This window comes from Tribolium madens, unplaced genomic scaffold (genome assembly GCF_015345945.1).
Source record: "Tribolium madens isolate multiple individuals breed KSU strain unplaced genomic scaffold, Tmad_KSU_1.1 Scaffold_19;HRSCAF=116;Tcas5.2_LG9, whole genome shotgun sequence".
In the NCBI taxonomy this organism is placed as follows: Eukaryota; Metazoa; Arthropoda; class Insecta; order Coleoptera; family Tenebrionidae; genus Tribolium; species Tribolium madens.
In genome coordinates, this window is record NW_025400983.1 from 9,199,312 (window position 1) to 9,226,468 (window position 27,157).

Genomic DNA, 27,157 nt, shown 5'->3' on the forward strand with positions numbered 1-27,157 from the left:
ACGCTTCTGAAATCAGTTTTTTTGTTGGATCTGCCTTTTGTTCCCATGCACACATCAAACGAAGGGCAAAGGGGATATCATCACGCTTCTGGTCATTAATCAAACGTACTTTTCGTGTGAAATGTGGGAGGAGAATTCGCGCTGTTGATGTGTTCTCTAAGCGGCACGAAATCTTTATTTATTTTTCGGTATTAAAAGTACACAAGGAATAAAAAAAGAAAAGTAGGAGTGCATAATCAAGACGCACTTATTCAAATTGTACGTTTTGTGTTGCTTTGACCCGAAACAAGAGAGCTTTTATTATAGAAATGCAGGTCCTGGAAAACGTCTCACTGACAAAAACGCTTGCGAAGGAGACATTAAGCCTCACATTTCTCACCGGGAAACGTGCGGAACGTGTGTTCTTAATAACTAAAGTGGCAAAGACACGATCCGGTAATTTTACGTAATAGTCGATAAGTGTACGATAGCATAAAGTCGTTAAACAAAACAGCAGCACTTTGGAAAATTAATGACAGGGAAGACAACACGATGTGTCGTAGTTTATTAACTCTCTTTGGTGCTATACAGGTGGCGCCAGAACTCGCGCCCCAGAGAAAAATGCTATACAGTGATGGACAGTGAATTTCGTCCACCCAATTTCCCTAACAGATTATAGTTTATTTTTTTTAAGAACGAAGCGTTGCGGGAGATAGGGACTAAAATTGACAAATCAGGTTACTCTATTTTGCACCACGTGACAAGCCTTATTTACATTGAACTGTAATTACCAAATAATTTTAAAAAATCTCTAATCTTTGACCTGTGTCTTTGAAATTATTTTTGAAATACGTCAAATTTTTTTAAGTTAAAGTGTCGTTTGTTGGTGCACGATTTCAGCATTTTGGTGTAGCATAATGGTAGAACAACAACCTGGTTCTGTTGTAAAAAAAGAATTTGTAGACACTATGTATAATAAAATGCCAAAAAACAAATAACATTAAAATTTTCTTCGTTTTTTAAATTACCCCTCTACAATAGGCAACCAATTTTACACAATTCTAAAAATTGTATTGTAAATGGGGCGGCCGATGCTGATGCCACCTACTTCGTTCTAAAAAAAAACACACTAAAAAAGTGTAAATTAGTCTTCACATTTTCGTAACCTTGTTTCCGAATTTTGATTAACGTTTGTCATGTTGACAGAAGGATCAATGCTTCTTGCTACTTTTTACCTTTGTCCTTTGAAATGGTAGTCCTTGGTTTGCCCAAAAGTATAGAGACACGTCTTTGAGACATACCTTCATATACCAGAGATATAATTTTTATTTTATTAAACGCACTTACTGCTGGCATGTTCGAATTTGATTAAATTTGACAATACGTATTTGAGTGTCGGTTATCATGACAATAATAAAGCACAAACTACAGTGAATTTATGTGAATTCACAGAAATTGGGTGGACGAAATTCACTGTCCATAACTGTACCAGGAACATAGAAAAAATGTTTAAAAAATTCTATCTATAAAAATTTCGAAGTTATGAGAGTTTAAATTTTGCACGTTGACTCTATTTATATCACTTGAGTGCAAAAAAAACACAAATTGATTTTTTTATAATGTAATTTGGCCTGTTAATAAATGCCAGTTTTTTGACGTTGTCTTTGTCACAATTCACAATTTCATGATTGTCACGCATCTTCCAAACTTCTATCAAGTTTTTCCATTTCGTTTTTGACACTGACAACGACACTGCACTGGCAACACCACCAAATAAGACATTTCTTTTGATACTTTTTAACCTTTTTTTAAAACAACCTTTTTCACACTATGTAAACCTCTGAAAAATTTGACAATTTTTTTTTTGACAATTTGCATTTTTTTTCACTTAAGTGTATTTCTGTTGGAAAAATCATTTTCCAATTTTTTTGCTACAGGCTATTAGAAGAGGAGACAAGGAAGCTGTATCCTAAATTGTGACTCTGTTTAATGTTACATATTTGTGGCTTTTATTGGTATCATTACTAAATAATTATAAAACAACATATACTTACATACAAGGTCATCAGTATCATTAAATAGACATAAAAAATGTCAAATGTCAATATAGAAATTTTAAACAGGTATGCCCAGCGTATTACTTTGATTTTTAATCAAATTTGCTTCGCGCAAAAGCGGTGAATAAACGTTCGTCCGTATTTTCCATTTCTTATTAAACACAAAATATGGCTGCGTTCTTGTATAAGACGAATAAATGACAACACTTTAAACTTAGAGTTTGCTATCATTCGTCTCAGTTGGAGAGCTAGAGGATTTTAAGTTTGCCCAGTGTGTTTGTTCGTTGATGCAAACATTTGGAACTAAATCTGATATTTTCAAGCGCACGACTTGAAATATAGATCGTAAGACGATGACGATACAATAAATAAAGTGTTTTTTCTTCTTCTGTTGAGGTGTATTTTTGTTTGAAGGCGATGAATTAAATTTATTGTTATTGTAGAAAGATACTGCGAAAGTAGATCAAAATATGAGCTTAATAATCTCGAGTGTAAAGCAAATTTACTCTTATTCTTTGAATTTATTGTAAAGGGAGTTTTTCTTTGTTGTGTGACTTTTTGAAAATTTGACACGATGTGAATCCTAGCCGTGGAGAATACAAAATTTGAAGCTAGATACCAAAACCTCGCTTTAAAAAATTAACTCGGTAGATTAGAGTTGAAAAGTTTTTTTTAGAAGGTAAAGTATGTTTATAAATTTAAAGCTCAGAGTAGTTGGAGGAAAGCCATCATTTCTACTTTAACGATAATTACTTGGTCCGATGTTTCTCCATTAAGATATAAAATGTTGGATTAGCTTTGTTTTCGAATGGAAGCTTTCTAGCAATATGAGTATATGTATTATACCGTAACGACGTATGATTGGTTGGTTTATTATTATTATTGGATAAGTTTTTCTAGTTATGTGTATTTTTCTTATTAGTTCGGAATATATTATCACAAAAAACAATGGGAAATGGAAAAAGTTGCACATATAAGTCATATAACTCATCACGTAAGTTTTACTGCCCAAGTTTTTTCGACGTTTTACCTATACTACCGACCCTACGTATACGAACTGAAAAAATGGCAATGACAATATTCATAAATTTCTATTCTCGTATGTATGTTTTAAATATTCTTGATAATATGGTAGTTGCTTTAAAATAATCTGACCAAATACCTTAAAAAAAATAGGATTTTACCTAGTAGAACTGTAGTTTATTTTATTTATTTGTCGAGTTTAAGTTGAGGCAGTACAATTCGTATCTTGCATACCTACAATATTTTTTTGCTCGAGTTTTCAATTATTATTAATGATGGTCGTGGTCATGATACATATAAGAAAGTGAAAACAGCTTATTAATTACCTATCTACTCCTATTATTTCACAATTCAGTTTAGATGACATTTTGGATTTCTTTCAGCCCATTATTTTTATGGTATTGTTTGCAGCTGTTTAAGTTTCCACAGGTCTTTTCCAGTCGATTTCCCTCTAACACACACATTGATACTTGGGGTGGTCAAACTTTTTACTGCTGAAACAACTGAAACGAAGCGTCGTTTGCTAGTAATGGAACATTTTCTAGACACTGAAACTTGCTTTAGCACACTTTACCGAACCGAAGATACCGGAATAGTACATAGAAAATACCGTTTGGACTGTCATATTATATTAGTTGCAGTTATTCTACAGTAATTGTCATGATATTTATTTATTCGACGAGTTTGAGTGTAAATCGGACGCTTTATTTCTCGAGTGGATTTTTAAACCAAGTGTTAACGAGTAAAATTGCTTTAAATCTGTTAAAAATAATCTGACGTTTCGTAATGAGATTTGCCAAACATTTGTCAAAACTTCCTTACACCGGAGCGTCGTCTACGTTGATCATGCGTTGATTGACAGTAATAAAGTCTATGCCAAAATCGTGAACTTGTCAAAATGGTGAATTCCGGTAGATGACGCGTACGTCATGCTCCAAAGGAAACTGTAATTAGTGAAATTTGAAAATTTGCAGGAAATTAAATATATATCTCATTATTCACGAGGAATAATGAACCTGACCAAATTTCGTCAGGCTCATTATTCCTCGTGAATCACCTTGTATTTTAAAAAGATCATTGAACCTTCTCAAATTAAACTGCATAGCGTCTATTTGTTCTAAACGATTTACCGAAATAGTATATATACGTGCGCTGCACTTCGAACCACTGAAATAAAAATAATTATGTTAAGGTAACGCTGTCGTCGTTATATTGTCATAGTGGACCGAGAGAAAGTCGGATTTTTCCGAGACGAGAATTCCTCCGGAGATTAGGAATAGAGGAAATTGAAATTCTGTCTCGGTCGCAACTTGTAAGATGTTCGGAAACATTCCAGGTCAATTAAATTGACAGGTGGTTGGCGTTTTCCTCAAAACAATTTATTTGTTTTGGGGATATATGGAAACGAGGGATGTTTTGATGTATTTTGGGCTTTAAGATTGAATTAAGTCAGTGAACGAGGATATCAACCGGAATGTGTTATGGATGGATCAATTCACCTCGCAGCTAGATCCGGTTTAGAGGAACATTTTCCACAATGTTATTATGATAGGGCGTATGAGCGTTTACACTTATCGGGACGAGACGCCTTACAAAAAATAATAATAAAGACCTATCAGATCACCGGCTAATGCAATTCTTTTAATAACTTTAACGCTTTTTTTTAATAAACTCGGAAATATTAGTGTGACTACAAGAAATTAATCAAGTCTTGAACTTCTTTATCCGCCTCAGATTACCGAAAAGCTTTAAAACTAAACGATAGATGTTCCATTTCACCACAGCGTGTTGCGAAACTCGCAGATTTATTACCGCTTTGGGTATCTTTTAAACATCAGCATTTTAGATGCATTTTCAACGTTAAATATTTCCAATATCAAAGTTGAATAACTTTGGATTATAGATGAATGCATGATACTTTCATATTTTTATTTCAAGTTTGCGACGAATTTCACTTAAAAACAAGTTTTATAATCCTTTGAGAATGTTGTGAAGCACAAATAAAATTTGCGAATAATGATTCACCGATTGGGAACTCTTACTAAATCATTTTTAATTATTTAACCTGAATTTCAAGTAAACTTATGCTTTTATGAAGCAACAAGTTCCAAATTTCAAACATTCCAGTGATGTGGCACATTTCCAGTCAAAATCTAAATATTTTTCAGATTTAAAAAGAAACCATCTAACATTTCGTTCATTCCGATTTCCCTATTTTATTAGATAAATTTTTGTGTTTATTTTTGCCACTGTATTCGACGTCCACCTGTTTCGTGTCTGACGGATCATAAACAACGCCCCGACGGCATTTCCAGATTCGCGACGCCCTCTCACTCGACGAAGTTATATGTACTTCCGTTTTTTGGTATTTTGTTACGCTACATTATACCACCCCTCTTCGCGGCTACACAATAAGGTTCCAAATAACTTGTAATGCTAGAAATTGGTTCAGTTTTTTGTCACAACAATTATTCAGTAATATTATTTCAAACTTTTGAAAAAATATTAAAATATACTCGGTTCAGATAACATTTGATCTCAAAATTCATTCCCTGATAAAATATAAATGCACTAATTAATGTTTTATGATTGTTTATGCATGAAATGTTATTAGAATCAGTAATTACCATAAACAATGTGTTATTGTTACTTCCTCTTGAGTGATCACCTCATAATTTCTCTTATAATAAATATTTAGGAATCTTGTTCAACATTCACATAATCCACAATAGTATTGGCATTTTCAAACAGAAGCTTTATGCATTTTCGGATATTACGGGAATATTTTAAATTTATGTTTGTCATTTATTTCCACTAACCGATAACATGTTTGCATTAATGTAGATAAGTTATAGTTGTATTAACAGGCTTTTGCAAAGTTGTGATTTTATTTATGGTAATACAAAATCAACCACGTTTTTGTGTTGCAAAAGTAAAGGTATTGTTGTGTTTGTTATTGAATTGTATTTGTTGGAATAAAAAAAATCATTAAATATTTCACCTTTGTAAAAAATCAATTATACAAAGGTATTAACAATGATATTAATAAAATTTATTATTTGCGTAATGAGATACACAATTTCATTATTGGATTCACTGGTTTTACATTAACATTTGGATGAAATTTCCAAATGGAATTCAAATATTTAAAATACATGTGCACCATTCAAATCTTAATTTAAACGCCAACATAACATTTTGCCATTTTCAATTTGTATGAATCCCTTTTCAGCCTTGCGAATTGATTAATTGAAGTACCCATCTTTATATGTCTTCTTCTGGTTGTGTGCATGGCTCAACCCGCAGTGAAATTAAGATCCATCCAATTTATAAATGTTTTGTGCCAGCAAAATGTGTTGTTATCATTAGAGACTGGCAAAACAGAAATGAAAAGAATGATTAAGCGGAAAACTATAGAAAGAAGCTTTCGGGATATAAATAAATGCGCGACAAGAAACAAGTTTTGCACAAAAGAATGGACGTCTTTTTCTGCGAGTCTAGAAAATTTCCACCGATAAATTAGCCTCGGGTGTGCCAACTGATTCTTTTGTAATCATAAGTTTTAATGAGGCTGAATGCAACGGAAGATAATATTTATCACCAGGTAAATTTGTAATTAGATGTAGGAATCTCCAGAACATTAAATCAGAATTTGCAATTTATGCTGATTGATTTAGATTTCAATTTTCATATTTTTTAACTAATATGGGAAAATATTTTTGTAAATACAGAGTTAGATATGGCCGGTGGCACGTTCGTGTTCTGATTAAATAGAAGCAATTTGCTTAACCAAGACCTGCATTTCTCATACTAACAAAGTCAATACGGAATACTGATTGGATTATTCCAATATTCCGACTACATTCACTACGTGCAATAATTTTACAATTCTCAGTAAATTAGTCCAAATATACAGAACCTCCAAATAATTCTTAATAGCTTTCCGATTATTTAATTGGTAACAGAAATAATTGCTATATTGGCTTTTAATTAATTATTCCAAAACTTACAAATTTTGGTCAAAAACCGAATAAACAGCGAAAGATAATTGTATGATAACAGTTTTTTTTTAAACATACTGTTTTTAAAATCGTGGGTAGAAAGGACGGTCTAATTAGTATTTGAGTTCCAAAATTTCCAAGTGGATAATTAATTAATTTAATTTTCATTGATTTATTAAGATATTTGTTTTCGAATAACGTCATGCAAAATGCATCACAGAATTACTTACAAATTTTTTGTATAGCCATTGTTTTTCAATTTATTAATATTTCAATCAATTTTTTCAAAGGATTCAGGAGATGCAACTAGATTGATTTTGTTGTGAATTTTACTACGAAGTAATTATTGTCGTGTTTATTTCTGATTTTTTTTAATCAGAGACGAATTAAGAAAAACAAATTTAAGTGTTATATCTAGAAAATATTTTTAGTAGAATGCACTTTGTAGGCAAAACTTGAATTCATTTTATTAATGTTAAAATCCTTTAGGTATTTGTAACTTTAGTTATTGTTTATATTATTGTATTAATCACGGTTTTTCCTGGTTATGTATTTTTTTTAAATTTTAAATTAGTTTCGGTTTAGAACCTACTTTGCTGTATTAATGTGTTAATTTTTGATTTGTCACCTTTCTAGTATTTAACTCAGATTATTATACATAAGTATATCGAGAGATTAAGATAATTTGTAATCGAGTCATTCTTGGATTCGAAAACGTATGTCTGTGAAATGTCAAATAACATGACAAGTCAAAAGGTAAAAAGGCATGATCAAAAAGAAGATGATTTTAATAACTAAATTTATGATTTACCTAAACGTCAGCGGCTAATTATTCCAGCCCATTTTGCCGTTTTACCTTTCAACTTCGTCATTTTATTTGACGTTTCCGGTGCAGTTAGTTCAAAAACAGATATACGTTTTCAGATTCAAAGATGACTCGATTACAAACTATCTTGATCTCTCGATATTTTACTACGAAATAAGTTAGCCGTTGTTTACTTCACATGAAAACACTTTTTCTCTTTTATCAATTCTTGAGTTACTCGTATATAGGGTGCGCCAGAACTCGCGCTCCAGAGAAAAATGTCACATAAGGTAAGATACCAGGAACATGGAAAAAATGTTTAAAAAAATTTATCTATAAAAATTTTGAAGTTATGAGGGTTTAAAGTTTGCACTTTGACTTTATTTATTTCTGTTGGAAAAATAATTTTCCAAGTTTTTTGCTATAGGATATTAAAAGAGGAAACAAAGAAGCTGTATCCTAAATTGTAACTCTGTTCAATGTTATTTGTGGCTTTTATTGGCAAAACTTTTGTCCCTTTACTAAATAATTGTAAAAAAACATATACAAGATCATCATTATCATTAAATAGATTTAAAAAAATGTCAAATGTCAAAAAATAAATGTCAACATTTTTTTCATGTTCCTGGTATCTTACCTTACTTGAAAATTTTCTCTGGGGCGCGAGTTCTGGCGCACCCTGTATATAAATATATATAGGTTTCAACAGATTTTGATTACATTTTGTGTAAATGTTTATTCTCCTTTCGTATTTTCTTAAGGCATGGAGAAAATAAACTGACTGGAACAAGGATCCAATTTTTACTTTTTTGCGTAAAAGCTTTCGTTATTCACTAATTTTTAGTTTTGTGAGACTGTCCTTACTACAGAATTATGAATCTTGTTTTTATTTATATCAAAATCAAAATCTATTTTCAAAAAGATCCACCTCTTTTCAGAAAGTTTAGTTGATTTTAATATGAAACTGCTTGAATTGTTCGACAGAGAAATTTTCCGCAGCCATGCATTCTATTGAAAAATAAAAGTTTGTGAAACAGTTTGTCCGTTAAAAACACACTTCAAACCATTCCGATTTTCCGAACGAGTGTGTTGGGCGTGTCATTAACGATCGTAGGCAATCACTGATAAGCTGGATTCTCTACTCTCATTTCTTAGATTGGCTCGTTTTATCTCGCGAGATAATTAACCGATTGTCGGTGTTGAAAATCGACGAAATAAATCAATTTTTGTATCCACGATTGATCTTTTTCTCTCATCTCGGCCATTTCGTTAATGGGCAATTTTCCCATTTCGCAAAAAATGAAATCAGCAATATATAAAAGCTAGTCTTAAGTGTTCGAGGAAATCTCGAAAGTGTCAGATAACCCCCGTCAATATTTACTGAAGCCATATTCTCCTGCCTCCACTTGAATTTAATATAGCAAGATACGCGTGCAAGAAGTACGTGTGTAAACACTCTAAAACACTGCTTCTCTTAACGTGAAGTTAATCTCTTCGAAATTGCGTCGTTGTCGTCAAATCGCTTTCGTAAAGGCAATAACAATAATGGGTATCATCATTTTTTCGTCTGAATCCATCTAGAAGGGCTTTTGGGAGATTGTCCCGACGCACTGTCGCAATTGATAAAAATAGGAAAATTTTGTTATGGTAATTACCGTATATTTTCGTTGCCGGTTTATTGCATTTTATGCCTGGATACGGGCATCAAAGAGACAATTTGCAACAAATCATGTGCACATGTCGCAGACTGTGAAAGATGTTCTTGGACTGGTATTGGAGCGAACGTAAAGCGACGAACAATAGATCTACTTTGATACGTTCAATTTTTCGTTTATGGTATTATTTCCGACGTGAAATTCCATTGTAGGTTTGCCTAGAGATGGCAATACTCGTACAAAGGTAATTCTAGCAGGACTGCAAATGAAGTCTTTTTGTTATTATGCATTTGCCAAAAGTAATTAATTTTTTATACGGCTTTCTATGTTTATTTAATTTAGATGAGATTATTTTTCGTCTAATGTCTTTTAGATTTGAATGCCGTCATTAAAAATTGGCGAAATTGCTTCGACTTGCTTTATTAAAACTTAAGAAGGTTGGGTGCTCAAAATTCATTAGTTTTGATGAAATTGTTCTGTGTTTTTTTCTAAATATATAGGTACAACGCATTTGAGATATCATCGTTTCCAAACGCGACATTAATGCTTTTATGTACATAATTTCGAAAGTTTTCCGAGCTTATATTTCAAGTTGTACTATTTGAATAATACACAATTTCAACTTCGCGAGCACATTTGTTCAACTATTCAGAATTGCATCAAGAGTTTTGAATTAGTTTCGGACGTTACAATGTTAAAAAAGCAAGTCGGGACTGGACAAACGCAGCCGCCGCTTGAACTTCCTCTTAATTACTCTCGTTTTTTAGTAATTTGTTAAGAAAAAAAAAATCACGCTTAATGAACTAACGAGTTGATGGTTGCACAAATTTTACACGTAATTGAATATTTATAGGAGATAAAAACTGTCAACAAAATTTAATGACAGCCGTAAATTGAATCGGATGATTTATCATCTAATATGCAAGGATACAGCATGTTTCATCCAAGCTTGCTGGGAGCACCTATACGTGGGCTTCTTCCGCTTTCTCTTAATTTTGACTCTTAACATTTCTGATTTGTTTTTGTTTAGTAAAACGAAAAAATGTTTATCAATAACTGGAAATTTAGTATCTGCAGCAAGCAAGCCGCAGGCGAATGCTGATTAACTAAGACAGAGTTTCGAAATTTCTGTTTTTGTTGGTCGAGTGAATCAAATAAAATGTAAAATTTACATTGGCTACAACTCGTGGGTGTGTTGAGTTATATAATTAAACCAGAGCGGTTTTATGAGGGCTATCGCAAACCATCAGAGAATAATGTACAGTTTTAACAAGCTAAAAAACTTGATAGCTGCCAACACCGTCAAACATAAATGGTCAGCAAATTTGGACAAGAATTTTCCCATACGTTTATTATTTTTACAAAAAAAAACGTATTATTAATTTTTTTTGTCACAGATTCGCACAAGTTTGTCTCTGAAACCAGGAGATCGCCCAACTTTTGTGAAAATATTCTCTCAAGAGTGATATTATTCAAATTGTTGTTGAAGCAATAAACTGCTCCTAAATACCACACTGGGTTAAATAAAAAAGCCTAAATTGTTTTCTTGTTTCAGTTATGACAAGTATGAGGTGAAACAATCTCGAGGATGATCCTCCGGTTGAGTCGAGGTGGCCCACGTCGGGCGGCCCTTTACGCCATTCTCCTGCTGTTCGTTGCAGCGATCCTGTTTCGTATTTGTATACTAAGACTCACGGAAAATGACAACCCAGGAATGGTGTCGCCGAGTAAATTTGTGGTGGGTCCCGACCACAAAATCTACGAATACAACAGAGACATGCCGCTTATTTTCATAGGGGGAGTGCCTCGATCGGGCACCACTCTTATGCGTGCCATGTTGGATGCACATCCTGATGTTAGGTAAGAAAAAAAAAGACGATCTAAACAACGTTGAGTAAAAGTTTGACGAAAATCTAATTTTTTTGTTGAAATCTGAATATCCGCCCATAGTTGTGGTTGTCCAATTAGATTTGATGTTAAACTTGGACGTTCATAGAAGGGATGTAACGCATCCTATGTCAGATGGACCCCCAAGACGTGATTTAGTGTTCTCTTGTGTTACGTCGCTGCATTGTATCTCCTGAGGGATGGTCGTGGTGAATTATAGTTATCGCGGATAGTTTCAGGGCGTTTATCTATGTAAAGTGGTTTAATCTAATCGTCGGACTGGAGACTGGCCACACTGCAGTAATTTGTTATAAATTGTCAGTTTAATAATGTAGTGGTAATGCAGCAATAATCCTATGTGGATTACCGCAGTTTAGGTCTAAAATTACAGAAAGGGAATTTTTTTATAAATTGAATGTTTTTTTTCGTTGACATCATTATTCCTTCGGATGAATTCAACTATTTATTGAACAAAATTAATTGCTTTGCATGTTATTAAAGTAAATACATGAAAATAGTGTTTTTTGAAATAAATCCTTCCATTATACGAGTTATTGTATGCTACGGTAAGGCACTATTTTATTTAATTAATTATGTTGTAATTTCTTCCAATTTTATTGTATAAAAGTAGAATAATGGCACTGTTCAACTCGACATGTCAATGTGATACTCTGAGATTAGTTCACTGAAGTGTCGTATCGGTGAAATTAACAAAGGGTTAATAACACATGTCACAAAAGAGTAAAAAGTGTGATTTTGTTGTTTATCATGACTTTTATTGTTTTTCGCGATTGGCAGTATTTTGTAAAATTGTTATTTGATGCATCATCGTTCTGGTTCAAGCTGTGATTTACAGAAACTCTATTTTTGTCAGTAGCCGTAAATTATTTTTGTTTTAATGATTCAATTGACCTAAAACTAATTTAAATTTAGTTTTTACATCGTTACGGTTTGAGTGTGTTTAGATTGCATCTTTATAATGTGAAAGAATAAAATGTTTCAACCAGTTAGTAAGAAAGAAGTATAGTTATTTTAAAATGGAGGAGTAAGGATCAGAATTGTAAGAACAAATAACGACATTCTTGCTTTTAACATTCGAAGTGAGTTTCTAGTTTTTATTACAGACTGGTTCAAAGTTACAATTTTGATTGAGAAATCGATGGAAATAGCTGACTGTTGCTTCCAAATGTTGCCAGCATTTTTCTATTGAAACAAAATTTTTCCACTGTATTTCTTCAAATAATAGTTTAAAATAAAATAAGTCTATCCTGACTTCCTGCTTTTATCCCGCTTTTGTATTCGAATCTATTTCATAAATATTAAACTAAAATAGGTTTAATAATTGTAGTCATAAAGGTTTTTTATTTGTCTAAACAATAAAATTGTTAAATTTAGAATACGAGTATAATACAATTTTTGTATAATTGGAGAACGTGTTTGTATTTTTTTATGTCAGTTAGAAAGTTCTCACATTTAACATTTGCGCTATTAATTTAATTTTATGCCAGTTTATTATTCCGTTAAGTTTATTATTTTACCCAAACAGTCTAAATAACGGCATATTTTACATGTCAAAAACGCACGATAGGATTACGATGTTATTTTTCAGTAACGCTGCATGAGCGTATATCCCGGCGCATCCACCATTTTTCTACGCGAGCTTTTTCATGATTACTATCGCGGTGGCAATTTTCGTCGGTGTTTGAAACGTCTAATATGGTCCTATATACCTTGGTATTCTCAAGAGTAATCATGTCGTGTGTCTTGTTCATTTAAAAAAGACGTGGAGATTTTTCCTCGCCAATGCGATATTTCGTCTCTGTCGTTTTGAGCTTTCGGAATATTCTTGAGTGGAATCATTACAATAATAATGAATTAAAAATTAACAAAATTCACGTTGGTGGTAGAAAAGCGTAGCTTTAATCCAATTTTAGTGGAGCTTAGTTTGAAACCGCCGTCGCCAGGTGGTGGCATCAATTTAATTCGCTTCTTCCGTCTGATTCGATTCCTATTATGTATTCATGTAATTCGTCGGGGAGTTGTGGGAAAATTTTCAATTTGAAAAGTTTTGACATTCGTTTGATTTTTCTCGCCCGATTTACATTTTCAATCTTCTCTGATTACAAATTGGATGCGAAGGGTGGACCACGTCTGTTTAATTCATAATGATTCAACCAATAAAAAGCGTTTTATTTTCGATGCTCTCGGCGGTTTTTATAGGGATCGGGAATAATAATGAGGATTTTCTTCTGGATTTTTAATGCAAAGGTTTATCGACTATTCATCACTTCATAACGGAGAGTTTTGTAAAGAATGAGCCACTTATGTTACTTTTAGAACAGACGAACAGTTTGCCCAGTGCAGCTGATGCGGAAAGTGCGCATCTGGGACTTAAACATTTACTCTAATTGAAATTGATTGCTTCACTAATTAATTCAACAGAAGGACAGAAACTTAAAGATGTGAAATATTGGTTAGTATCCAAAGATAGATCTTTAATCGCTAGTTATGTATCAAGTACGCAAAGTAAAGTTTTATGGGACGAATCGTAATTAAGGACGAATTTGTGTGTGAAACTATTTGCGTACAACATTTTTTTGCACGAGTTTTCTAAGCAACGAATTTGATTTAAAAAAATGTTTAAATATGTACAAGACAACATTTTAGAGCACTAATCCCCTAAAGATCCATTTTGCGGCGTGTTTTAAGTTTCTAAATAATCATTTTAAAGAGCCTGCATTTCTGAGCATATGTTGTCTACATATCCCATTATTTGTCTCAAAAAGAATATGAATAATACAGAAAATCTAACGCACATAATTATTTTACTTCCTATGTTGAAATAGGAATAAAGAGAATTTTCAGTGTTTTCTATAGTATTATTAAAATACTAATAAGCAGTAGAATTATCACAGTAACTCCTTTTGCAAATGTTAATTATTAATTATAGTCATGTTCAAAAAGTAGAACAAAATAGCATTTGTATACATGAATTTTTAAAATTGTTTTTAGTAAGCTATTTTTTTCAACGAGAATGGGAGATTTTTGATTTGAAAACGGAAACGTAAATCATGCTTGTTTTTGACCTTTCTGAAGAAAGTGAAAAAGATTAAAGTTGTATTTGCAATTGAATTCTCAGAAAAAGTGGATAAATCACAAAGTAAATGTTTTATTTGTAGATAAAACATGTTAATACTTTAATTTTCAGCACCTGGCTGGGCTTAAATCTTTAAAATTTATTGATATTTGTAAGTGCCACGTTGAAATTATATCGGTCGAAATGTAGCTCGTAAATAATTAATTGACGCCCCAATGTTACGTTCCACTATCCTCTTGTATTTCGTATTTATCATCATTCTTAATTTCGCGCCGCCTTTGCAATTAAACAAATCACTATTTATTTTAATACGATATAGGAGATACGAGGACAGCTTTATTAAATGTCACGTATCTCAGGACCTCCAAAAACCGACCATAGAGGTCCATAGATACTGATCAGAGTGAAGCAAAAGCAGTCGTGCATTAATGTCGAGCTTTTGATACGATTCCGTTCTCTACATCGGGATTTCGAAAAAGCCGACTTCAGATTAAAATCGATTGAGATGGTAGGACGACGACCGCTTCTGCGACATAATTAAGCCCATTTCGCACATCTCTGAATTCCAGTTCAAAAGCTCGACGGAATGAAAAGAATCAGATCTGGTTTGTGTGTTTTCAGTGCTTTTTCTGTGAATTTGAATCGATTCGAGTGCTTTTCGTTAAGTTACTATTAGAGTTCGTTATTTAGACGATCAAAGGTTGGGATAGTTGTATCGTAAAAGTTAATAGATCTATCTTGGTCCTGAGCGACGATTCCCTCGAGGAGTTGAGAGATCGACGCCAGGAGGTACAATCGTATTTATTAAGCTCAGGATTTAATTACTTCTGTTCGAACCAATGCTCTTTTTCTCTTAGGAGGAAGTTTCCTCGGTTGACAATTTTTTCAACGTCAAACGTGAACTTCTCATTATCCGACAATTTTACACAATTAAGGTTTGCATTAAAGGTTTCTTTTGATGGTATATTGCAGAGATACACGCTGTCATTTAGAATTTTTAACGCTAGAAGGTTGTAAAGCCATTGAAGAGATCGTAAAGTTGGTAATTTTTCCGACTTTAAGTCGTTAAAGTCTTTAAAACGTTTATTGCACAATGTGAGAATAATCTTAATTTCTGTAAATTTGCGTCACGCTCGTTGAAAGTTTCTAAACTCGCTGGCAAAACTATAAAAGAAATTATTTTGAAATTTATTTTTCTCGTTTGCTCCAAAAGTGTTTCTGGTTCAACGTACAAATAGATTTCCAAGATATAAATCTTGTAACCGTTGAAAGTAGTTTAGATATACCCTCTATGGTGTTCGATAAAAAACAAATTGAGACACTCCAATCTCGAAAGGAAATCTCCTGGCGTTAATGCAGGGAATTTTCTTCCAGGTTTGTTATTGTCACAGCTTTGTCGAGGACAACAAATTTAGATTGATGCATGACCATGCGGAAAGCATTCAATATTGACTAACATCAAAATATTTTTTTAGCTTTAACTTTAAAATTAAAATTTGCTTCTGGCTCCGAATATAATTAAAAAACTTTAAATATCATTCGGCTTAAAAATGAAGACGCGTCACCTGATTACACTGCACTTTTTTCATACTTTAATGGAGGTTTAATCCGACTAGCGGAAAAGGAAACTTGAGAAAAAATAAAAATTGTTTTGAAACAACACGGACAGAAAATAAGTCATTAAGATTTAGAATAAATCATGTTTAATACAAGTAGCGGTTATTCCCTTTTTTAGCGTGAACGAGTCCCTTGGGAACCTTTGGATAAAATTTTCTCCGGCGGTTGCGAGGTATATTCTATTAAAGCGTCACCGCCCAACATAAATAAGAATATCTCGTTTTGATGAAAACAAGGTTCTTCCTCCTTTTCTTCAATGCTCAGATTGCGATTCTAAAATTAGTTCATTTTCTCGTAGGGACGTGGCAAAATTAGAGTCTCTTGTACTTAATCTTTTGTTTCCTCCGGTTGATATGTTATAATAATTGGAGGGTACAAAGAATGTACGTATTACTTGGAGATTTCTCCGTAAAGTGTATTAGTAAGTATGCAGGGAGTTGTCGAAGACGATAGTGGAAAGTTGAAGTTTGTCACCTTTGAACAATGACGCAGAAATGCTTTTACAAAGTCTGATGTTGCGTTGTGCTGCGATACATTGTTCACGAGAGAATTTCGTTTTTGCTTCCTTTTCAGATGGAAATATATTAACTGCGCTTCATTCTAGATTGTGTTTCAAAATGCGAGGAATGAGAATTATTTTTCTAGGAAAGAGTCACCAATCTACAGTTGTGCGAACAAAAAATTTAATTAAATATTAAACATCAAAGTTTCTTCAACTAACGCTCCAAAACAGAGAAAATATAATTTTTTGATTGATGCTAAAATGCGTGGAATTTCTCAAGGGAGAACTTTCTCTCATAATTTAGCATCAACCCTCTTCAACTTTTCTTATGGCGTTTTACCCTCTTCAAAATTTTAAATGGCGATAGGGGTTTAGCGACACTTATGTTCTTAATTCACAAAGAATGGTTGCTCACTCGATTTTTTTTTTAATAATATTTATTTAATAAATTAATTTAATTTAATAAATTTGGATTTTACAAATGCCATTCTTTAAGTTTAATATGTAGTTTGTAAGTCCAAAACTTTGAGTGAAAGAAAAATTCTTAAAAGCTATCAGGAATAAAATAAACATGATGATTTTTTTTAAACCGAAACCGTTGTATTTTTTTCTGTTATTTATAATGTTACCAAAATGTTGAAAAACGGAAATATTGTAAAACACAAAATTATTATTTATTTATTTATTTTTTTGTTTATTACTTCTCGATATTTGAACCAACACTTTCCTGTATCAGTTTTTCAGTTACCTACATCTTTAAATTGTTTTAAGTCTACCTAATTTAATTTTGAAAAGTGAAATATTTTAATTTGATTTATTTAATTGTGAGAAATAAAAAATGGTTATTCGTTTCTAACTTAAAACTTTCTAACTTAAAATCATTGGTTGTTTTATATTAATAAATTGGAAACAGAAGATACATTGAGTTAAAAATTCAGCATTCTCCCATGTCACGTCTAGTTGACTTTCACTCTTTTATTATTCATCGAAAATATTTATATAATTCTCGACCCTTCACCTAGCTGACATGGTGGTTACGATCGGTATTAACACGGGACTGTTTTATTAAAACGGTAAAGTGTGTATTTTTTATTATTCAGTTTTTGCGTTATCGGAAAAATTAGGGAACGCGTCCCTTTCTGTGGGAGCTTTTAATCAAAAATAACACCACAAAAATATAGACGGAAAATTGATTGAAGTTCAACAACAATCTTCTTATTTTACTTGTTCGAACATGCAAGAACTTAGCTGGAAAATTTCAACACTTGAGGAACACAGTAGAAAAGCCCATCCTTCGCTTGCTTGCACTTGAATAATTTTGCATCTTCGTAACAAGGTTAATTTTATTTTGTTTCATATGATTATTTTTTTTCAGATGTGGCCAAGAAACCCGCGTAATTCCGCGTCTCCTCCAGTTGCGCTTCCACTGGTTGAAATCCGAAAAGGAATCTCTACGTCTCGAAGAGGCCGGTATAACAAAATCGGTCCTCGATTCGGCCATCGCCGCTTTCACACTCGAAATAATAGTAAAACACGGTGAGCCGGCACCACGTCTTTGCAACAAAGACCCTCTCACAATAAAAATGGGCACTTACGTCGTCGACCTCTTCCCGAACGCGAAATTTATTTTTATGGTGCGAGATGGTCGTGCCACGGCGCATTCGATCATCACGCGAAAAGTGACCATAACTGGATTCGATCTGACTAGTTATAGGCAATGTTTGAAAAAGTGGAACAGTGCCGTCGAGGCGATGAACAATCAGTGTAAAGAATTGGGGCCGAATAGGTGTTTGAAGGTGCCCTATGAACAGTTGGTGCTGCATCCGAGGAAGTGGATGGAGAAAGTGCTCAAGTTTTTGGACATTCCCTGGAACGAGTCGGTGCTACATCACCATGAGTTTATCAATAATGGTGTTAGCTTGAGCAAGTGAGTAGTTTAGTGGCGGAGTTTCGATTTTTGTTTAATCAAATTTAACGCAGGCGTTTCAAGGGTTATAAATTTTCTAAAACGAGTCATTTATTACAGGAGAAAAGTTTGCCTGTTGGTGTCAATAATCAATCATTTATTGTTCTGTTCTAGTCTCTAACTTTTAACTATTTCAACAGTGACACTTTCACACGAACTTTGAGCATTCATAAGTGTCAATAAAATTTGATCGGAAACAAACGGGTTCTCCCATCCTTAAAATAAAATTGAGCTTTCCTAAAAACTGTTTTTGCAGAGTCTTAGAGCTTGTTTAATATTTTTTATGAATAAAACTTTTCATTAATTTTTATAGGCTTATCCTATCGAGTGAAATTTTTGGCTAAAGGTGTCCGGAAATGTTAACGCCGTGTATAAACCGCTCATAATAATTGGGCGGGTAATTTTCTGGCCAAAAGTTAATGTCGTTTCCCTTTTTACTGTCGACGTTTAAAAGTGCCATAAACTTGCAACTCTTTAGGTTCGGCTTTTAGTAGTTCAAAAGCTATAAACTACTGATTCAAGCATGTCCGTGTCACTTCCTGTACGTGTGTGTGACACAAATTTACGAGATTCTTCTTATTTCTTGTTTAATTCCGTCTGAGAAGAGCATTTCGAGCGACAAATGCACAGAGGTTACAAAAAGAGAGTAAAGCCGCGATTCGACCGTACATCAGCTTTTAAACTAACAAACATAAAACATTTTGGTAGTGCTGTGCATTGTTACAAATGTGGTTTAACAATTTATCAGACCGAATATATGCAAGTGAACCAACATAAACATCCCATGCATAAATGGAAAAGCATTTTGCTCGTGGTTTGTGCTATTTCGACTCGTGATCATATATTGCGAACAGAGATTATTTTGATTTAAAATATGAAACGGTTTTTACGGTGTTGATGACACCGCGTTGACACTTTAATTTTTTAATGAAAGCATAAAGCACCGGTGTGTGTAGGTCGTTGTAACGTGCCGGTCATTTCGAAATGTGGATAATTTTCATTCCGGAATGGCTAATAGCGTTAACGCTTCAAATTTGACACAAAATATTTTCACGCGTTACGTTATATCACTTATTGATACTACTACTTATTGACAGTGAAAACCTCTTTGTATTAGCATGTAGTTAGTTTACGGCAGTGTTTTCATTAAAGAAAGTTTCGTAATTTTATTAAAAGAACAAAAGACATAGAATTCATTCGATTTCCAAAAATGTTTTCAAATTAACATTTGATGGAATTTGAACAGCAATTTTGATCTGGACAAGACTGGAATAGTCTCAAGTATCAGAAGTTAATTCATATTTTTACATGGCTACAGAATTGTTTTAATAATTAATAAGCTAATTTATTGTTTACGTGGGTTTGTACATTTTTCATAAATTTTAATATCCCATTCTTTTGGTCACACCTGAATTTCTTCCCATTGTCTTCAAATTTCACGACAGCATTCAACTCTCGGTAGTGACCTGACCATTACGGTCCTTTATTTACTTTCTACCGTATTGTTCAAATTTTTTGCTTGAGTTCACAAATTCATAATATCCGTCAAGCAACCCTCCATTAATTTCCTCTAGCGTCTCGTCCCATTCCGGACGATTGATGTCGCCTTTCTACTCAATAATATTGAATGTCTCCGTTACGTGAAAGTCTTCAGGTTGTATTTTTCCAACTACTAAAACGCGTATTTTTTGTTTGTTTAGAGTGGAGCGTTCCTCCGACCAGGTAATCAAGCCTGTCAATTTAGAAGCTTTAACAAAATGGGTGGGCAGCATCCCCGACGACGTCGTCAAAGACATGGCCGAGATTGCACCCATGTTGTCAGTATTAGGCTACGACCCATACGCTAACCCTCCCAACTACGGCAAACCCGACGATGTCGTCGCAACCAACACTAAGGATATCCAAAAGCACAAAGGAGACTGGGAAAAGAAAGCCAAAGAAATGTTCAATAACAGATGGGAGGAAGGAGGAGGTGGAGATACAGCCCTTGATAAAGAACCCAGTGATAATCCAAACAATACCACGTGATAATACGTGTATACTATTAGGTGTTTTCAATTTGATTGTGTGTGGACCAGGACGGTCGAGTGACTTATTCGTGTGAAAAGACGGTGCTTTTTGATGTATTGTGACCAGCCAGTATCAGAACTCTATTTAATTTATTTATAATTGTTTGTTGACTTGTTTGGTCATTTGAGAGTATTCTACTAATAAGTCTGTTGATCGAATTAGTTTGATTTAACTAACTTTGTTACTTTTTGTAAATTTTTTCGAAATTGACTTTTGACGAATAAAATATTTTATTATAGTTGGTCTTTTACTTTAATCAATAACCTTATTACTCACCTAAGTGTTAATAATTTGGTTCCATTTCTTTGTAAAAAAAAATGATGCAAATTCTCGTGTTAACAGAAAATTAAAAAGATTAATATTCATATCACTTTAATGCATAACGTAACGCTTCTCTATTTTACATTTCAATATAGCAAATTGCAAGCTGTTTACCAACATCACACTTTACGCCCAATAAAAATTTTAAATAAATTCTCTGAAAGTTGGAAAAATACTTAAAATGTGTATACTTTGTTGCACACTCACAATCTCGTAAAAAGTTGATTGATATTTTATAAATACCTACCGTGGGCGCTTTATGTGCCTGCAAAAAGAAGTATAAATCGGAAATGTGAGCAAATTAATCGTAACATCATTTCGTTTCATCAACTTCTCACAGCGTTCAGCAGTAAAAGTATAAATAGGTTTTGAAGTGATACGCCAAACTTTGAAATATATTTTCCTTTGAATCAAAAGGAAAATATAATTCATTCGTCATTAGTGGGTTAAAAATAGTTCGTTTAATTGCCGTCTTTTTTCAAATCGTCGGCTATGGGATTATTTATAATCAAATTATGTAAAACTTGGTTCATTTCAAATGGATAAATGGTAAACGAGATAATTAATTTACAAGGAATTCCAATCGTTTCTTTGACTTATACGAAAGATAATTTTATTTATCAGAAATAGTAATTCGCATTCCTGTACAGGAACATTTAAAATTCATTTACATACAGCTCACAGTGTCTCCAAAAGTTTATCAAATGCATGTAACAAATAGTTTTTAAATGTCTTGCTTACAAAATTTCTGGTTAGTTTAGTTCTTAGAAGCATCTTTGCCACAGAAAAGTCCTCTCGTGCAAATATTTTGTCAGCAGTGCATTTGACAACTGTATAAATACCAGATAGGGCCCGCATACCCCTTTATCAATACTGATCAAAAATCAATGCTTTAATTTGATACTTCTAACCCGCATTTTTCATAATCCCGTTAAAGCACCATCCATCAATTTGCAACATGAATATTGAGTCACTTGATAAACTTTCAACCAACTACTTCTAAAAATTGTGCACTGATACGTAATTCGTCGTCCTTTGTGTTAGTTAAGGCAGAAATCAACTTAATTAATTTAATAATAACAGTGGATTTGTTCGAATTTTCCGCCATCTCTTTTTCCTCGCTTGAGGATAATGTCCACTCGCATCAATAGGGGGAGAAACTTGGCGTTTTCTCTTCATAATCCGTAAATTTCGTTCTGTTTGAACAAGAGGATTAATTGCTCTAATTATAGGGCCAAACTTGTTTATTTACATCTGGGGATTATTGCCGGAGACCTTTTAATTATAAGATGAGATAAAGTTTTATTGGAATTGTTTGCCGTGTTTAAGCGTGGGAATTGAACTTTTTGTCAGAAACAAAAATATCTTTTCGATTGATTTATAAGAAAAAAATTAGGAAACTTTTTTTAAGACTATGACACAATTCATTTCTCAAACCATAGATTTATTAAACATAGGAGTAATCCTGACAAGTCTAATTCTCCTGGAATTAATCATATTTTCCCCATTGCCATTTATTTTTGCTTAATTAAATTGCGTAAATTACGTTACTGTCTTTAATGTCATAAAGCAATCGATTTAGCCTCAAATTAAGTGATGAAACATGAATCCTTGTTACGATTTGCCTTTAATTGTGTTATTTCGCTTCATAGCTTTTGATGTTCGCGCTCCGTCTCTTATCCATTTATAATTCAAAATAATTTGATATTTCCGAAGATCCAAACTCTGTGAAAAGTATTTATTCAATAAAAATAAACTTATAAACAACCTTAGAATTTAATTAAAGAGGAAACTTCAAAATGTATCAAACATTAAGTGTTAATTACGCGTTTGACATAATTATAATGACACACGTTAATTGTCTGCTACATTTTAATTACACTTGTGACTTACTTTATAATCTTGTAATATAGGTACTTCACACATATTAAGCTTTATTTCAACACTTGGGAATAGAGTTATGAGCGATATTTTATTACATTCTCGACATGTTGCTTCACAAAAGCATTTCCAGAATAGTATAAAAATAAATGATAAAATAGTAATTAGTTACCACTTGTGTGTAAATCTGAAATGTTATCAAGTAAGACTGTCAAAAGTACCGTACAGTTGAAGACAAAATACTTTGGTCGTCAATGTCACTTGAGTGACATTAAATTGTAAAGCATGCTTTAGGACTGTTAACCTTATTCTTAGCTACTGTCAATCATAGTTGACAAGTTGTACATATTTTTGAAAGATATAATAGCTGTCATTAATTTGAAATTGTCATTCATTTTAACGTTAAAGCCTGAATTACATTAAAGTGTCAGAAAAATGACGACCAAAGTATTTTGTCTTCAACTGTACAAAGATGGAAGAATCTCATTAAACGGCTACATAAACAATAATTATGTTATATGAACCCGAAACGAATATTAACTTTTTTATTATGATTAAAACGGAGAAAGTGTATTTATTCTTGAACAATGAACAAAGTTTTATTGAGTTAAACAACAATACATGACATTTTTTTGTCTGGGGTGGCATATAAATGTAATTATTGCGGAAACATTTTTAATGAAATACATCAGAATATTTAGTATCAAGGGAGTTAAAGTAATTAGGTTAATTTCTGGTTGAAAGGATCTTCCGAGACAGCTGTAATTAATTAGCTGTGAATATTGGATTCAACTCGAGATTCTTACAAGTGCAGTATTAGTTCGTTTATTGAATTAAGGAGATGTGAAATGTTAAGGGAGTCAAGTTGTTAATTGTTGAATTTGAAACTTTCCTCACTCTACAACGAAGCCACAAACAATTTATGAACAATTTTTGTTGTAATTTGGGAAACAGCAAAAATAAATATAAAATTTTCCTATTCTAAAACAATTTTTTGTTTCATTGCTGCCCGTTTTTGACAATTTTGCGTTAATGTAAACGGGGCTTTTTCTAACTGTTCCTTGGTAACATTGAAATAAACGAAACTTCAACAATAGGTAACACATGTATTGTTTAACAGAACTTAATTGCATAGTTTCAAAATATTATTTACGATCAAATACAGCTTTTCTTGCTAAAGTAGAGTTCTCAGATGAAATTCTCGTGCAACTGCCATTTAGTAGAGGTGATCTGATTGGTGTCTATAGCAATTATAACAATAATAATACATCGTTTCATAAACCGAGTCGGTTTAACCGACCCCTAATTGATCAACCTGTTTTTAATTTTGTGACATTGGCATGATATTCAATGAAAAAAATGACTTGTGTGAAAGACTGACAATGACACATAAATCCTAAAATGTTTAAATTTATCCATAGAAACAGCCTGAAAATTATTCTATCTATTTAGATAGATAACCATTTAGTAAGTGTTCGCTTTCCTTTTGAATAGAAATGTACTTTCGCTTGATAAGTACCCCAATGCCTCTATTGTGTTGTCATTGTAAATTACCATCACACGTATTTAATTTGATTCGGTTTAGACTGCCGGTATCAGTTCTCAGTAAACCGATAAATTGCCGTTCCTACTGCCGTCAGTCAAACTCGCACTTGCCACTACCTAACTAAGCTAATCAGAAGTAATTAAGCCGGGTGTAGGGCCCTTGGAGACTTGTCACTCCAAGTTACGCCAGCTCAATAACTTATCCAATTACAAACACATTATCGAACTGAAAATTGTATAAATCTTTCGGTTTTAATCCTTGATAACGCAAACAAGTTTAAAAGCTCTAGTCGAACCAGAGCTTATATGAGTATAGTTGTTTGAGAGGATTTGTCCAACAAGTTTATTTACTCGCATCTGTCAAAGACTCGTTAAAGCCCTTTGGCGTGAAATTTGAACAGAAACCTCAAAATAAAAGCCCCCTTCCGGAAACTTTACTTAAAGTGTGTGTTATTAACGTTTGATTAGGTTTGCTTTTCTATTCATAATTTTCAGCTGTGGTGAGGGTCTAGAACTGATGTTACCTAAAACGTGATCTTTTTACTTTGAAGCCTAATTAAGGACGGAAGAATTTTTGTTACATTAAGTTGGAAATTTTTCTTTTCAGTTGATAAGTACGCTTGCAAAGTAAACAGGCTATAAGAGATGAGAGTGCACCTAAACGAGCTCTCGCTGTATAATATTAAATTTATCACAGTAGTATTTTGCCGTCCTTATCTTTTGCCGTATAAATCAACTCAAAACACACATTTAGGAAAAAGAGACCGGAAAGAAGAGGAACTAGGAAAACCACTTCCGGTGGACATTTTCACCGTTCCTTTTTCCCGAAGGTGTAGTGAGTCAGAATTTTTTATTTATTGAGTTTTTATTGAGTCGTAATATTTTTACCGCAACATTTATGTAGTTAATATTTTATAACTCCTATAAAGACACACACAATATATTTCATCAGCATTAAACCACGCTTTATGGCAAAATTCGCCTGTCTGTAATACTCAACCGGAAAATCAGCAAATTTAATTCAACTAAACTTGTTACACACTGAAGCTTCTTTCCTCAAGTCGCAAAAGTTCTACTTTGACCAGTGTTAAAATTTTAAAATTACTTTTACGGTAATAAAATTACACTTTAACAATTTGATTTTAAAGTACTAAGTCTGATTGTTCGTGTCACTGAACACTAAACAGTGTTCAATTTTGCGCTTAAAATCCCCAATAAAATAGAAATTTTCTGAATCTCAAAAGTTTTATCAACTTACGAGTATTAATCATACTTCGAAACTTGACAAATCAATACCTCGTTGAGAGTCTTAAATCAAGTTAAGTTCACTTTTTCGCCTTTTCGGACGAGATTATAGCAAGTTTTGCATTGCACAAAAGCCACATTTTTTCCGAAATTTCATTGAAATTGTTTAAAGCTGTGTTTTATTTAGAGTAAAGTAATAAAAACTCAATAACTTACATCTATAATACGATTAATTGCTCCATTACATGATTATAATGTCGTGTAGAGTTTATTGGCCATCACAGCGTCACTAAAATAAATTATTAGTTACAAATAACGTTATTAACTCCTTTTGTTTCAATGTTTGCACTGTTATCATTCATTAAAAACAAATAAATAATAGAACTTTGTTTTCCAAGTATTCCTAGTCAAGAATATGTCCTGTGTCTATTTAAGCCCAAATTTACAAAATTTGAAATTCGCCGCAAAACATCTCAATACCCAAATCAGCGAGTTATAAAATTTGGTTGGATTCATTCCTCTCAATTAGATTTCCAAATACCGCAACTTACATTTCCTTGATAAATTCGAACAAGTTAAACAAAATTTAGTTAATTAATTTTCAGAGATAAACACAGCCGACACGCCAACACTCTTCTTTTTAATTTAAAAGTCAACCGAAACTGAAAACATTTTTAATGACAAAGTTTTGTTATTTCGCCGCCCAAATTACATTATTTAGACATTTTCCGCCTGAAAACATCCCTCTCGTAAACCCTCTTATTATGGTCTCCTATCCTTTATAATTATTCATAAATATTGCTCCCAGAAAATACCTTCGCCCCCACTTTTAATCATTTTTACTTATTAAAGCCTAGATTTAATAGCTTGATAACAAATTAAGTGACGCTTTTTCAGTCGCTTGATAGGTATTACAATGAAATGAGCGGCGCGCTTCTTTCGAATAAATTGTCTCTTTGTTGGATATGAACGCCGAGATTCATTCATTTTGATCAAAAAGAATAAATATTATAATAGGTTTGAAACATGAAACTATAAAAATGTATATAATGAAAAAAATACTTCTATTCTAGTGAAAATAATGAAGTGGGGAAATGAAAAATAGTTATTAATGGGGAAAAAAGGATAGATGAACGTTCAAGAGGTAATTAAGAATGTCTTCTCTCAACAAGACGGTGATAAGTAGCTTTGACATTGCTCATTAATTAGTTAGAGCTGTTACTGTCGCATCATTTTATAAGAAGACATAATTGAATTTAATAATTTGGAAAATACAGGTGCGCCAGAACTCGCGCCCCAGAGAAAATTTTCAAGTAACGTAAGGTACCAGGAACATGAAAAAAATGTTTAAAAAATTCTATCTGTCAAAAAATTTTGACATATATTTTTTGACATTTGACATTTTTTTTATATCTATTTAATGATACTGATGATCTTGTATATGTTTTTTTACAATTATTTAGTAAAGGGACAAAAATCTTGCCAATAAAAGCCACAAATAACATT

At 32.8% G+C, this 27,157-nt stretch overlaps 1 protein-coding gene across 5 annotated transcripts in view; it reads left to right on the forward strand.

Moving 5' to 3' along the window:
- Window positions 1-20,897, forward strand: part of LOC123015573 (protein-tyrosine sulfotransferase) — a 59,974-nt gene extending 39,077 nt beyond the window's left edge. For all 5 annotated transcript variants that reach the window (XM_044415368.1, XM_044415367.1, XM_044415370.1 and 2 more), the window contains 3 exons: window positions 11,076-11,380; window positions 17,999-18,550; window positions 20,290-20,897. In XM_044415368.1, coding sequence (XP_044271303.1) covers window positions 11,109-11,380; window positions 17,999-18,550; window positions 20,290-20,617 — 1,152 coding nt within the window. In that variant the 5' untranslated portion in view covers window positions 11,076-11,108 and the 3' untranslated portion in view covers window positions 20,618-20,897. The remainder of the gene's footprint in view (window positions 1-11,075; window positions 11,381-17,998; window positions 18,551-20,289) is intronic.
- Window positions 20,898-27,157: the final 6,260 nt, after the last annotated feature.